This window comes from Uloborus diversus, unplaced genomic scaffold (genome assembly GCF_026930045.1).
Source record: "Uloborus diversus isolate 005 unplaced genomic scaffold, Udiv.v.3.1 scaffold_11, whole genome shotgun sequence".
Taxonomy (NCBI): domain Eukaryota; kingdom Metazoa; phylum Arthropoda; class Arachnida; order Araneae; family Uloboridae; genus Uloborus; species Uloborus diversus.
The window spans coordinates 4,235,397-4,251,441 of record NW_026557765.1 but is presented as its reverse complement, the minus strand read 5'-3'; the positions used below and the strand labels follow the sequence as shown (position 1 = coordinate 4,251,441).

General features: G+C 35.0%; 1 protein-coding gene across 1 annotated transcript in view; it reads right to left on the bottom strand.

Annotated features, from left to right (window-relative positions):
* Nucleotides 1-16,045, bottom strand: part of LOC129232162 (cyclin-dependent kinase 14-like) — a 162,774-nt gene that overhangs the window by 83,494 nt on the left and 63,235 nt on the right. The window contains exons 4-5 of the mRNA XM_054866403.1: nucleotides 5,282-5,486; nucleotides 4,269-4,447 (exon numbers count right to left, since the gene is read on the bottom strand). Coding sequence (XP_054722378.1) covers nucleotides 4,269-4,447; nucleotides 5,282-5,486 — 384 coding nt within the window. The remainder of the gene's footprint in view (nucleotides 1-4,268; nucleotides 4,448-5,281; nucleotides 5,487-16,045) is intronic.

The window sequence follows — 16,045 nt, the reverse complement described above, 5'->3', positions numbered from 1 at the left end:
GCAATAAAGCAATAATAAGAATAATTGAATATTAATAAATAAACAAATGAAAAATATTTAAAAAAAATAAATGAAATAAAAAAAGAGCTAAAAAAGAGAAAGAGGGCTTATAATTTCTTTTGGAGTGGGGGGTGTTGCGCCATTGAACTTTTTTTTTGGGGGGGGGGGGGGCTCCCCTATGAAGCAGGGTCACCGAGAGCCACGGTGGGCCTCTTATCTGTTTGGCTGTCGGGTCACCTCCACCAATAAAACTTATAAAATTTATAATGCAACGATTGCGAACCGCCCCACCCCTCTCAAGCCCCTAGTTTCCAACAAGGCTGACATGCTATTAAATCAACTTAAACTAGTAAATGCACCAATCTGATGAAAAATAAAATAGATTTCTTTTTTTCGGAATTTGCAAATGGAGGACTTTTTTTTTAGTTGAATGCGCTTAAAAATGCCTACTTATTTTAATTCTATGACGAATAAATTTTACAACAACTTAAATAGTAAGATATTTTAACAATTTTTATCAATGCTTTGGGACGTTTGTTGCAAAATTATTATTATTATTATTATTTTGTCGGTTAAAGCTCAATGTTGCCAAGAGTTTGTTTAACTATAAATCATCCCTAAATTAAACTACGATTTTTTAAAGTACTTTCTCATGATTTGAACGAAGTTTCAAGCAAAAGAACATATTTTAAAGTGTCCTTAAAAAAATCACGCATTTAAGGGTTAAAGTTTCGCGGAATAAATATAATCATCGACTTTTAGATGGTTACAAAAACTCAAAATTTTGACTAAAAGACGAGAAAGGTGCTAAGGAAACTATTTTTATCCACCAATTAAAATCACGACGATTTATACAATTTGGTTAAAACTTATGCAGCAATATTTTCATTTTTCCTACAAAAGCGTAGTAAAGAATATTTTTCATACTGTAAAACTTGTGGCACGTCATTAATGTAAATGCTTTCAAATCATCGATGTATTTATTAAAACATCTACACTTTTATCATCGATGTTTTTCCGAACAACGATGTTTTGCGTTCGGTGTTTTTTCGATGTCAATGCTTTTTAACTGAAAAAAAAAATATCTGGGAAAAATATGAATATGTTTACAATCACGACGAAAGCTTCACTCCGACTCCAGGAATTTTAGAGCCTTCGACTCCACCTCCGACTCCTTTACCCCATAATCAGTACAACTCCGACTCCACAAGCACTGGCAGAGTTATGGACTTAGAGGGAAATCGACAGACTCCGCCTTGAACTCTAGAAAATTTAAACCCCCGACTCCTTTGTCCCAAAATCAGTTCGACTCCGACTCCTCTGCTCTGCCTTTCACATTGGAAACAGTTTTTTATTAAGATAAATAAATACCTTTATGCTGAAAAGTAAAGTAAGAAATAACAGCGTCAGAAAGCACAGATTCCAGATTACTGCAGATACGTGTTTTGGCATTATAAGGAACGCCTTTTTCAATGCAAAAAAATGAGTTTATGGATAAAAAGACATCCGACAAAATCTTTTGTCCCGAAACACGTGTGTGCAGTAATCTGCAATTTGTGCTTTCTGACGTTGTTGTTTCTTACTTTACTTTTCTATTGTTAGATATAGAAGTTGACTTCCGTCGCAGAATAGTTAACTATTCTTTTTCCCAGCATAACGTTGACTAGAATATTAAGTGTTACAAAGTTTTCGCAAAATATAAGCATCAGTTTTTTTAATTATAGTTTTCCTCTAAGACAGCGATTCCCCAACTTTGGTCCGGCTGGCCGGCTACGGGTCGCAGTAAAAATGCACCGGTTTTCACAGATATTTGCTCGTCCACGATTTAAAAGAAATCTCATTCAAAAAAAAAAAAAAAAAAAAAAAAAAAAAAAAAAAAAAAAAAAAAAAAAAAAAAAAAAAATAAATAAATAAAATAAATAAATAAATAAAAACAAACGACTAATATCCTAAAGAACGTTTTTTGTTTGAACTTTGGGATTAATTTTCAAAATTGTCTATGATTTTCCTCAAATACTTACTTATGGGAAGTTATTACAATAATTAGCTATTTACAATCTTTACATTTAAATGTTTTGTGACAGATCTTTAATATCAGGTGAAATTTTATTTATTATTTAATTAATTAATTTATTTACTTATTTACCTGTTTTGGAGAAAACGAAAAAAAAAAAAAAAAAACTTCAGCAGCTCGCTAACATTTTTAACAATGGTTCACGATCAAAGTTTATTTCTTTTTTTTTTTGCAAAAACCACATACGAAAAAAAAACAGCTTTAAGTCACACAACTGTTACATGGTAATTCTGTTCGGAATTTATAAATATGCTGAATTAGGTAGAGATTACTTTGTCCTTTGTTCTCAAGGCAAGGGATGTGGTACCCGCTTAGAAAAGACTGTAAGTTTTTCCATAATTGAACAAACTAATCTTTCTCTTTCTTATTCTTCGTAGAATTACTCCCCAGAAAAACGAATTTGGAGCTTTCTACTCTCATAGCATCCTTCCATCCTTTGATAGAAGGATAAAATTCACTTTATTTTCAATCAAAAAAATACTTACAAAAATTAAAGGGGCGGAGAAAATAGCTTTATTAAAAACTAAAAGTTGTTCTGAATATTTTAACTTCTTAATATCAAGAACGCCGTCCAGAAAATTAAAAGCATGAGTAATTTATCAATTTTGATTTCTAATTTTTTAAGAATTTTTCGCTCGAAATAATTAAAAAAGAGGTCTCTTTTTTAATTTTTTCGAGCACTTTTATATAAATACACATCTTAGCACTTTTTAATTTTTTCTCGTCTTTTCTCGATTAGACGATCTGAAAAATATCCGAACGTTTCGTGGAAATTTTCTTTCTTAGACCAATTAATTTCTTCAAAATGATGGTGGGATTTTTAATCAAAACTTAATGCAGTAACATCAATAAATTTTTACGAAATTGCTGTTTTTTTTTTTTTTTAAATCTTAGGTCAAGGGTTTTCAAAGCTGCAAAAATAATTTTCCTGATATTGTCAGTCATTAATCTATCTCCGTTTAATGACGAAGTTTGGATAGATTTTTTTACTCTTAAAACAAGGGAATTCTCACCATACATGAGCTCTCACCTGTTGGTGCCGGACAGATCCCGGATGTCATTAATTTTCGTTTCCCGGACACATGCACAGAGTGGGTGTGAAGATCGATGATATAAGGTGTGATTAGAAAAACGACATATGTGGGGGAAGGAGTTTTTTCGTGTTTGGCTGTTGTCTTGGATTGTTTTTTCTTTTGCGTCTACCGACTCTAGGCCTATGGGGGGTTGTGAGGTATTCGTGTTCATTTATTATCGTTCTTCTGTTTTATCGTCTTCTGTAGTTGAGAAGAAGCTTAAATTATGATCGGGGGTGTAGTTTGAGTTCTCGTGATATGAAAGAAACCATATTTGAAGAAACGTTCCATTTTTATAAACGTTCATCGAGACAGTAAATATAGTCTTTTATATAAATACAGGAGTTATCTTGGGTTATTTCTTCCCCACTTGCCTTCTGTTGTTTATATTCTAATATAAATTTGCGTACTCTTTGTAAAATCTTATGATTAGAGAGTTACAGTATGGCTCGCGTAACATGAGGTCTGACCTTATGAATAGTTACTTCTTTTTGAGGAGTTCACTGGAAAAGGTATTATTAGGAATGCAGGTTTGTGGTGGAACACCTTAGCAATGCTACTGTAAAGGTAACCCAACTAAAATCCACACCCATGATACTTTCTTTTTATGTGAACTCTCCGAAACGAAGTATCCACTCTTAAGATTAGTTTTCATTTTATTGCAGCTGTATAATATCTTATTTGGAGGTAGTATAAGAATAAATAAGAGTTAAAATGCCAATCGCTGCGTTTCTGCCCCCCCCCCCCCAAGTTTATGTACTGTGGAGTTATTGAAAACAAATACTGCATGATCCCGAACAAGATAAACCTGTGACAGACATTCATAATAATATCTTCAAGTTATTTTTTATTTTTAAAAATTAATGTTTTATTTACTCTTTTCTTTTGAAAGTCAAATTTGAGTTCAGGGAAACACGTTTAACACAAAACTGTGAGGGATCAAAACTATTTTTCCTGTTAAAAGATGTCGTGTATAAAATTGCACACGATACTGTCCGGACCGCTATATCACTTCGTGTGAACCGGTTTTCATGTTAAGCGTTTTCGTGTTAAACGCACACCACTGTAATTCTTAAACAAGTGGTTCTTCCGAAACAAGGGAATGGAGGACAAACACTCACCTCATATGTCGAACTCTTTGTGTACTTGTTCGTCTCGCCTCCGACATTGAAGAACTCGGATTTGGGTCTGGGTGGAAGTCGTGGGCGGATGTCCAAGTCACTTGTCCGGGATAATTCCCGGCTCAGGTTCGATTCTCCAGCCGACCACTGTCGCTTGACCGGAGACCTGAGGCCACCCACTGGAAAAAATAAACGGCCACTTGAGCAACAAATAACTTCGGGAGGTGTTACTAACTTACAGGATGTTTACAACGAAATGCTTCATTTTTCAGTTCATTTTCTATACAAAGTTAAGTGAAGTAAATTTTTTTAAATAAAAATTAGTTATATGTCAAGTTAAGTTCTCAAAAACTGACGACAACAAATCAAGATACAGTCAAATCTCGATAACTCGAAGCATATAACTCGAATATTCCTTCATTTCGAAGCTTTCATCGGGTCTCAAAATCATGAGACTGTTGTGGGAACTTCCCATAACTTGAACTACCAATAAATAATTCGAACGTTTTAGCCGGTCCCTTTGGACTTCTAGTTATCGAGAGTTAACTCTTCGAGGTCTACCACACATGATACAACTTAGTTGAATCAGCTTTCGAAAACATTTCCAGTCAACCAATTAACTGGTGTTTTTCGTTGTCTTCACTCGAGTTAAGTGATTTAAATAAACTTTTCCTCTAATAAGCGGAATTTATTCGAATATGTGCTCCACAACGCTGCTAAAACTGAACGGAGTTGACTCAACTAGTTGATTCGTGTGTAAAGCTAACGTTGGTAATGTCTCGATTAGTTAAATTGGACTAAAAAGTTGATTCAACTCATAGGGAAGAAAATGGTAGTGGCACATGTGCCTGGCGTGCATTATGATTAGACTGGAAAATTCCTATTTTCCACCAGGTTACACATCCTGATAACCGCCTTTTTTAAAGTTGATTTAAATAAGTTGACTCATGTGCATTTAGTCCTCAAGCAAATGAGTTTAAGACGAAGCAAAGAAAGAGGATTGTGAAACGTACCAGACTTTCCGAACTTTTTGAGGTATTTGTCTAGGTGACTATGGCTGGAGCTGGTTCGTGGTAGGGGTCGGATAAAGGATGCAGAAGGTGGCAGCACGTTTCCGTTTGGTTCCAGAAGAGACCGAATGTTGTCGACAGGTTCCACGTGGTGAAGAACGTCGGAATGGCTCGTGGTCACTCCATTCATAATAATCGTCTCCAGGTTCTGTAACGAAAAAATCTAAGCTGGATTAATTGGAACAATTTGGATTTCAATTTCGCGATTCAATTTCAGTTAATGACGTTCAGTTTGTTTCCTGATTTATTTTATAATCCATAGTTAGTTTAGAAGTACAGAGAACATTTAATTATATCTTACAGATTAATTTACCTCCATTTCAAAGCAATATAAAGCAATTTGAAACCTCGCTCAGAGTGTGTGTTTCAGTGACAGTAATACGGGTCATCAGAAATTTTTTTTTTTTGCATATTCTTGCATATACAAATTATATTCTTGCAAGCATGTCGAAATCATTCCCATCCCCAGTGCGTAACAATTATCGAACTATAAAAATATCAACCCTTGAAAAAATAAGCTGTGTTCAATGGTCTGTAATAATCAATTTTGCGGGGTAATTATAAAAACCATTTGATATTAGGTGAATGCAAAATAGTCAACCATTACATAATGTAAAAAAAAAAGGATGTGTGTGTGTGTTGTGTTTATGAAAGGTTTCCGTTTTGGTTTCTCACCTTGTGCATACCCTAGAGCTGGCGTCTGTTTTTCATGTAGCACCTTTATTGTCGGATAGCAATTGCCGTGAGAATTTTTATGCGCAGTTTTCCCTCCAGGTGGAGGCACCCTCTTCAATGCAAAATTTGCGCTAGGAATTTAATTTTGCCAAATGTATTTAAAGTCAAGCGAAAACCCAAGGTACCTTTTACATACCGCATAGTTATGCGACATTAACGATGACGATATTATGCATCTTAAAATATACCATCTAGTACGGGGTTTGAATATTACTTGTTTAATACACATGTGTACTTAATATGCATTATAGAACATTTATTTATTGCTTTAGTTAATGCCTATGAAATAGTTTAATCCAAAATACTGCACAAAAATATTAAATTGCCCGCATGTCAATTTCTGGGTGAGGACCACATTTCAATTTGATAGACTTATTGCTATAAATTTGATTAAGGCAGGTAAACTTGAGTTCAAAATTCAGGCCATAAATTCAAGTCTGGGTTTATAATAACTGAACTTTGCCATTTAAATAAAACATCATAATGCAGTATAAGTCGTACAAAACATGCACAGAAAAACTAGTTTCAGCGTTCATATCTTCGAATAATCTTCGTTGGTAGCTCTTTCCAAGATTCTTCCTCAGTCAAGATTCCAGGCACTTCTTACTGGGATGAATCTTTTAGGGGTTTGTTAGCGGAATATAAATTGCAGTTACGCCTCTGTGGGGTATGTTTTGTTCCTACATTCTCTCAGAGGACCATGCATAATGTATTGTCCATTGCTGCTTTTTTCTGGTAGACTGATAGAGATGCTGTAATATTAAGTGGGTCCATATATTTCTCATTCGCACACTGTCCAAATGCAATCTGATTTAAATATCCAAACCAAAATTAATAAAAGTATAAAACAGTGAGATTCGATGCAGAAGACGAGAAAGGAAAAGGTAAGGGTGAGACCTTTGCCAAAAAGACATCAGTAAACTGATAAATATTGTCACATATGCTCTTTTGTGTTGCCTTAATATTTATCCATAACATAGACTAGTCCCTACACATGATGCGGACTAGATTTCTGCATTGAAGACAGTAGAAGAAAAAGAGAATAAGCAAGATAATTACTGCTGTTTTCCATTTTTATTTTAAATCTCTTGTAATATTTATGAGTTCGACATGAAATGTTTTGCTAGGTTACTCATCAAATAGCTTTTATTGGTAACACAAGGCCAGGGACTTCATTGACGCGGTTTAGAAATAAATTTCTCTAGAACGAGATTCGAATGCCATTTTCTTTAAACTTCATATGTGGCTACTACAATCTTACGGTTGAATAATTATTGATAGTACATTTAGTGGAATCCAAATGCTATGTTTTGATTCTTAGAATGACAGCATATAGTCTTTACTAATAATAAAGCTCAAAGTCTCTCTGTCTGTAGGATGTCTGGATCTCTGTGACGCGCATAGCGCCTAGACCGTTCGGCCAATTTTCATGAAATTTGGCACAAAGTTAGCATGTAGCATGGGGGTGTGCACCTCGAAGCGATTTTTTGAAAATTCGATGTGGTTCTTTTTCTATTCCAATTTTAAGAACATTTTCCGGAGCAAAATTATCATAAGATGGAACAGTAAATTACGAAATTATCATAGCGTGGAATGTGAGAGCGAATGAACACAGCCAATTGGCAAGAAATTCGTCATCCATTATTTGTAAATATACAGGCGAATGGAATGACCTTTTAATTTTCAACTACGGGCAAAGCCGTGCGGGTACCACTAGTGGAAAATAAAATGCTTTCTTTTAAGTTAAACGTGAACATGAATAACTTGCCAGATTCATGCACAATGAATTGTTTTTGTTTTTTTACTTTAATTTAGCGGGATAGAAACTGAAAAAGAAATCAATGCGTCATCTGCTATCTTTTGCTAACTAAAAATATAGTCTCTTATATAATTGTTTTCATGGATGTGTATTAGAGCCTTTCAAAAGAGTTCGTAAAATGTTGTTTGGAGGGGGATATCATTTACCTTCGTGTTTATATAATCAATGTATAACAACATATAAATGCTAACGTCAAGTCCTTAACTAAACTCATCTGGTAAATTCTTCTGATTTCCTCATGTGTGTCATTTACATAGAAGTTGAAACAAGAGGACTATGGCCACTTTTCATATTTCTGTATTCATGTGTAGAATTGTATACTTCTTTTTTCAAAAGCTTTTGAATTGTATAAAAAATGAGTTATGGGATACTTATCGAGTCGAAAAGTGTCTCAAATTTGTTTGTATTTTAGTGCGAATTTCTGTAATTTATGCATAAAATACACAAGCATACAGACACTTTGAAATTGAGTTTACTACAAAGTAGGAGGGTTGATTTCGCTCTTGAGAGACATAAAAATTTCTCTTTCAAAATTGTAGTTTCTGTCATATTTCCTGAAGTAATTGTTATTATTTCCGAGGAAAATTTTAGGACAGAGAAATAAACATTATCTGTTTTAATCCCTGAATGAAATTGAGAATTTTTTCTCCGCAAATTTTCATCCTAACATTGTACTGTTATCGTTACTGATTTTTTGTTTGAAAAACTTTAAAAATTCTCTTAATAGTGCATGCTACTGAAAGATGTACCGGAATACTAATACGCAATGCCATCCCAAAAGGATATAAAGAAGTGTTTTGATTTGACTGGAAAACAAGTAAGGAATTCTGCTCTTGACATTTGGACGGTAACTTGTTAATTTTGTTATCAAAACTTTGTTATCTAAAGCTAAAACATTTGATAATTTATTTTTGAAAATTCTCTTAGTCTGGTAAAAATTAAGATTAAAGAGTGCATTTTGAAGGAAAGTAAAAAAAAAAGCTGTGACTTTCGTTTTTTTTTTCTTCAAATCTAGTAATTCTGTTGCAAGTCATATTATTTCAACACAAAACGAAAGACGGTTCGTCTTCTTGCAGATACTTAATTATTTGTATGTTCTGCATTCAGCAAAGTTGTGCTGCTGTTATTTTTTAGAAACAGTCCCGTACCGTGGGTTGAATCAGAAACAACATAAATAAAGCAAATTGTCCAGAAAATACAGAAAGTATAAATAAATATTTAAGGCTACATTAAAGCCTCTTCATTAGTGCAAAGAAGTGTAGTTCAGATAATGTCCCTCGCATTTATTACGGAGCCCCTTTGCCATACCGTGACACCGGCTTTTTCTATTTTTGTCATCAGAGAGATGAAAATTAATATTAAAAACAATATATCAAGTTTTTTTTCCCATCCCGGGTACTTATCAATCCGGGTTAATTCGTTTGTTGTGGGAATATGGGTGGTTGTAGTGGTTTGATCAGAAGGGCATTGGACTCGTTACCAAAGGGTCCCGGGTTTGATGCCAGCCGAATCAAAGATCCTCCGTGCTCATTAATGGGGACAGGGGCACGTTAAGTGTGACGTGGTCACAAAGTCCACCAAGTTCCCATTCTGAATCAATGACTCTGGGGGTGCTGCACCAAGGATTGCTCGGTTTCTGGCCTGGATATAAAAAAGAGCTGTCTTCAGAACCCCATCTAACCAGTAAAATCACTCATAGTGGTAGATACGGTGGACTCTGGAGTGTGAAGTCTGGGTATACGGGTAACTAGTAAGGCAGTACCAACTACCATCCTTCAAGGGGAGGGAGGTTCACTTTATGTGTGCTGAGCTCTCTTCACACTGACGAAGGGGTTATCTATTGCCCTGAAATTGCTATTTGAAATATTTTCTTGACAATTTATGATTGGTTTGACTTCTTTGATCCCGTTACTCATATTTTAGCACAAAATATTTTTAATCGCTTTTCATTTAGTTCTTTAATTTCCTCGCAACAGAAAATTTTCTAAGTCAAATCACTTGTGCAACAAAATAATGCCAACATGAAGAAAAAGATTCACCTACTCTGCTTAATATGATTTGCTATATTAAAAAGGTCTCTCCAAAACACACAGCTTATATAGCATTCACAAAGAGATGCCGTTTGATCTCCTTAAGTTTACAAATCAGGTGCCGAGTTCCTCTCTCCCTTCGGTTCTTTTTTTTTTTTTTTCAATTGCAACCTTTCCTCTTCAATCAAACAACTTGAGGGAAGGCTGAAATTTGCCCTAAAGATGAAACCACTTCATCGACCTTAAGTGCACGTTTCCATTAGCATATCAAATCGAACATTTCCAGAACCGGAAGACCTCCTTGAGACTCGGAGGCCATCTCCATATTTATAAACACGTGTTCCGGGGATTAGGTGTGTGTGTCCCCGGACGGAGGAGTTGTGGGGAGGCAGGAGGGATGACGAGGGGGTCATTCATCACGACTGATCCCTACCGTCGCACCCCCCTCTTGCAGAAGAGGAGGGAATTAATTCCCTGCTGCCGTTCTGGCACGGGTTTTCACATTCCACCGACAACGGGATCAGGCAAACAGGATTCGAACCCTCTTCTTGGTGATGAAGAGATGCCACAGGAGGGTGGATTCAGGGGATGGTTGAGCTTTTTTTTTTCGGAGGAGATCTGAATGAGTTCGATAAAGCAAGACTGAGTTGGAAAAAAGGACAGATACGTATTATTTGATTTTGTTTCGGATATATAGTTAAAATGATAATAACAAACAAGAGGTACAGATGATATTCCATCTTTTGTGTCGTAAAAACTTTCTTGGGTTTAAAAAGATAAGGAAATATTTAACTATGCCTCTGTTTATGAGATGCATTGAACGTTTTATTTTTTCTAATTTCCTCCAATGCTTTTTATCCCAAATGGAATAAGCGATTGGAAGGTACTAATCTGACGTGCATCCTTTGAACAGAGCAACAGAGCATTATGAGATGATATTATATCATTTGGTTGAATATTTCGACAGATACTTGAAGTTTTGTTTTTATGATTGTGAAAATAACAGAAAAACATGATATTAAAAATTATTTGTTGCTTTTAAACTAAGCTAAAAGCGTTTTAAACTACGCTCGATCCTTATTATTTCAAAAATATAGCCAATAAATAGCACTAAAATCAGTACAATACTATAGTAAGGAGTTTTTTTCAATTCGTTCAGAAAATTGTTACGTTTAAAAAATTAATTCTAGTGAAATTCATTTCAGTGCGATTTTACAGTATGTAGCATTATTTAGCTATGATAAATATTATTATTAAACTTAGTAAAAGAGAAACGGGAAATTTTTAAGACGTTAAGAGTTTCTAATTGTCATCGTGTTTTATGTATCTAGAAATCTTCTACAATTATTTGGAACTTCAGCTTGTTTTATGATATGCTTGTTTTCAAGAATAAGCTTTTAAATTATAACACGTTTCAAACCGTTCATGTAATTAAATGACTAAGAAGCTCAAAATTAGGCTGATCGAGATCAGTGGAGCGCGACCTTGCCGTTCTTGAAACACTGCCCTAGAAACATTATAGATCGAAACGGTAATATTTTATTTCGAAAGAGTTCGCCAATGCTTAATGCAACACTCTGCTGGATAATTTGTAATACATACCAGCTTTCTACTTTCCAATTATAAAAATGGTTGCCAGCAATGAATACGGCTAATTATACTATCCAGTAATTCCGAAGTTACTGTTAGGAATTTACCAATCAATGAACTACTTTTACTAATTTGCACCACGTTTCTGGCTTGGTTCAATTTAAGTCTAAGTGGCAAAATAGTTTTTTTATCAGGGAATTTTAAAAATTTTCATAAAAGTAAGGAAATTGCAGATCAAAGTCATCCTGAATGACTGCATAACTAAAAGTTACGTATGTGTGTCTTTTACTGTTTGAAAGCCGAACTAGGGAGGGGGGGGGGGTTAAATTGCTCGCCCCTTCAACATGATTCCAGCAGAAAAAAACTCTGGAAACATTTGAATGATGAACAAATAAAATGACAATATAAGTCAGTTAATATATTGTTCATGGTTTGAAAATAACGTTTTTTCTTGAAAGTACAGGGTGAGGCACATCTAACTCCCGTATTTGGAGAGCTGCTGTGTGAGTTGTGGTGAGGGTACTGTGGTGGAAGTGGTGCTGATGGATAGTAAAGTATGTGTAGTTTTCGATTGTGGCAATGGCGTAGTAAGCATCGTCGTGTATTACGGAGGACTTATGTTCTTAATGGTGGCTCAGTGATTACTTTTCAGCAATATTTCACATTTGGTTACAGCATAGCCAGCATGGTTATGCACCAGAAAGAAAAATAAAACATGTTTAAATATTTAACTTTAGAGTCACAGGTACTGCACTGAAAAATAAAACGCCTGGTTGACCTTAGACCATTATAATGCTGAACAAAATCTCGCATGTGAAAGCATCTATCCAGGAATCTTCAAAGCGTTTAGCACAAAAGCTTGCAGCTGTCCAAAAAATTTATGATGCGAATCAATAAAAATCCTGTATATGATCTTTACGATGTGAATAGATTTTTTTTAGCCGGACATGATCATGTCTGCCATGTTGGAACTGAATGTGAAATGCTTTCTGAGTAGGGCTCAAATAACTACCAATAAGAATATAAACCTGATACCGTGACAATGCTTACTGCACCATGCCATTGCTGCTGCTACAAAGTAGCACGTGAACTCGTGTACTGTTATCAATCGATATCACTTTCACCACCCTACCCCCATCGCAACTCACAAAGCAACGTCTTTCAATACGGATGGTTGATATGGCGCACCCTGTATTTAAGAAGAAAAAAGAATCTTCCAAATTTAAACTTTGTTCTCTTTAGGGAAAAAATCCCGAGTGGATCAATGTGTTTTGCGTAAAATTTATTATTCATAGTATACTGCACTAGTTGCTGAACGTGTGACTGTTCTTGTAAAGGCACTTAGAGCAAAAGCAGCTCAATATTATGGGTTCTCTTTGTTCCCAAAGAAACAATATCAACTTCGGATTTCCCCTTTCTGTCGTTCTGTTATCCATCATCTCTGAAAGACACTGATCATCCTTTGCCCAAATGGTTCTTTACGTCATGTACACTGACGGCGGAGAGCGATCTCTCATTGTCTACGTTCCGTTCCACACCGAATCACGACATTTATCACGCTCGTGGGACGATCCGAAATAGTTCTGAATGGGTTACAGTCACATCTTGTATGCATGAAAGTCTTCTTTTTATTTTTATTAGAAGATCACGTGTGTCGTAGTGGCATTGGATTTGGTCTTGCGGGAATCGTCAGCTTTCAAGTAAAAGTTGCAGGATTTTGATTTCGGGACTTTATTAATTCAAACTTTTTATTCATCTAAAAATTGTTAACATTTTAACATGTACCTATAACACCTTATAGTTTTTCTGATGTATTTTAAGCTATAATACAAAATAACACAAAATAGGAAATTGGAAATTCTCATTGACTGCAATAGATCGTCAAGCGTGCTTTATATTCTTAACTAGAAAATCGCCCGTCAAGATATGACGGGTGAAAATTGCTTCTACATTTGAACGAAGCAATTGCCCGTTTGGTGATATTTGATAGTATAAATTTTAACTCCAGAGGATTAACCATAAACTCCAGTAAATAGCGTTCATTGTCGACCACTTTTTGGTTTCTTCTTTCCCCGGAAAAGACAGTCTTACTGGTAAAACAGTTAAGTGACCGGATCCAGTTCAGCTTGTGACAATAATGACTTTCTCTGCATTTTAAACATTACCAAAACATATTATCGAATTATCATGCCGTAGCGCGAGTTTCATTGTTGATGACGTCAGGAGCGTTACTCGATCATTGGCTATTATATATATGAGGATGAGGATGCCTTTTGCTTAACAGTCAATCTTTTCTCTGATTCTTCAGATTTTCTATTAGCACATACATGCAATTTCCCCTTGTACTGTTGTGTACCAAGTAGCACAAAATTTTAAGGAACATCTTTGACGAAAAAATCAAAATATAAATTAATGAACCAAAAATGTCTAAAAAAATAAGTGCGGTACAGAACTTTACAGAATGTGCAGATGAAATGTCATTAGTAATCTTCTTAAGGTTAACAGCATTGAAGTTTTCAGGGAATGCTGACCACGGTATAGATTTTCAATGACAGACAAAGATGACGCACAAAATATAAAAGATCCAAACTATTCAAATAGTAAAGAAATAAACTTTTAACCTGTCAGTAGCAGAAATTCGAGAATCTGACCAGCAGGTGGCAGAAGGCAGAATAGAGCAAATCTCTGAAAACCTTGGCCCACAATAGGCTGTCCTGTCACCGACGGGTATAAGCTGGATTATAAACGAAAAAGAGCCCTTGTCTGACTCGAAATATAACCCAAAAATTGTCAATTGAGAATGTTTTAAAAATGTATGTTTCCGTAACTGGTCATCGTTTCATAATACTGTTTTCCACTGATGAGTTGCAGGCCATTTTTAGCGTCAAAAAAGAAATTTTTTTATTAACAAATATTTCTTCAGTTATTTCAACTTTCTCATATGTCTCATATGATTTTTTGCTGCCCTTATTTTTATGAATGGAAGAAGATAATTTAGAATCAATGCATTCAACATTAATTTAAAATTTAGGTACGTTCAATATTAATTTCAAATGTTCATATTGTAATAGTTTTTCTTCGATAAAGAATTTTAAGTACTATTTGTTAGTTTTATGGACTAGAAAAATGATACAGTTCCAACTGAAAAAAAAAAAAAAAAATAGTGCTTCTGATGAAATAGGTTTTTAGTTTGAATTCCATGTTTTTATAATACAGTAACTTTGATTTCCAGCAATAAGTTTTAGTTTGACATGTTCATTCCAAAATCGACGCACTTATTCGAGGCAACATGGAACTCGTCACCCTTATTGTTGTTTCATTTCCCCCTGGTCCAGGGCACCTAGACCAGGTCCATAATGACATGTCGCAAAGACCAGTCCATGAACCAGTTGAACCACGAACTAGCAATGATCTCGTCACCCTTACTTTAAATAGCATCGAAATAGCTAAAATATTTTCGTCTCTCTTCATACAAGAATTGAGTTTTTAAAACTAAGTTCATGGTTTTTTGGTTAAAATTTAATTAATACCCTTATCCTCTTGAGTAATCAGGAGGAGCCAAATGCGAGAGGTCCTACCCTTGTTTCGTTCAGTTCGATTTATGTCATTCCCAGTGAATTAGTGCGTTTGTTTATTTGGTAACAAAAACGGCAACAGCCGTTCACTTAACATATCGGTTAAAGAAATTTCAGTCGGTGAACTAACGCGCCGATTCAAGCGTATAGAAGTTAATCCCACTGAGTGAAGCGAAACTGAGGCACATGATTTTAAACTACTTTTCAACTCCCCTCCCCCCCCAAAAAAAGTGTAGAATGTAAGGGGAAAATAATGTTCACGAGGAGTTACGGCACTGGGATTGTTAATTTATTTTTTGTGTCAGATTATTGTACTTGATCAGGCTTAACAGATGTTCATTCTAATGTGGGAAAATAAGCATGATTGGAAATGTTTTAAATTTGTTCTAGACTGTGATAAGTAACGGATAATTTGGGGAAATTCTTATTTTGTTGAGATTGTTCAACAAAATTTTGTGTTTTTCAAGATTTGAAAAACATTCCTTTTCTCCGTTTTTATTTAAACACATGTTTAGAAATTTGAAACTTATTTTGAACATAAATATTTTTGTCACCGAGTCTTGAACAGCATGTAGTTCAGTACAAAAACTAGTATCGTGGGAGTTATCCAACTATTCTGCAGCTAGTTGATTGTTCATTTGGAAAGTTTCCCTTAAGCATCCATGTATGATGCAAGGTATAAGCAATAAGGCAACTGCTTCCCTTTGCGGGAAATGTTATTCAATATTATTGGGATAATGAATAAAAACTTCATAATTTCCAAACTTTGGAGCACATTTTTCCAGGGAAAGCAGAAATCACAAATAAATTGCCCGCTCCTCAGTAAAAGTATGTAGTCGCGTCTGCCAGTACAGTACTTTGCTGTTCCCGTTGACCAATACCATGAAGAGGAGAGAGAACTTCCCAATCTTCAGCAGAGAAACTCCCGGTCTAATTTTCTTACGAATGTGGGGAAACA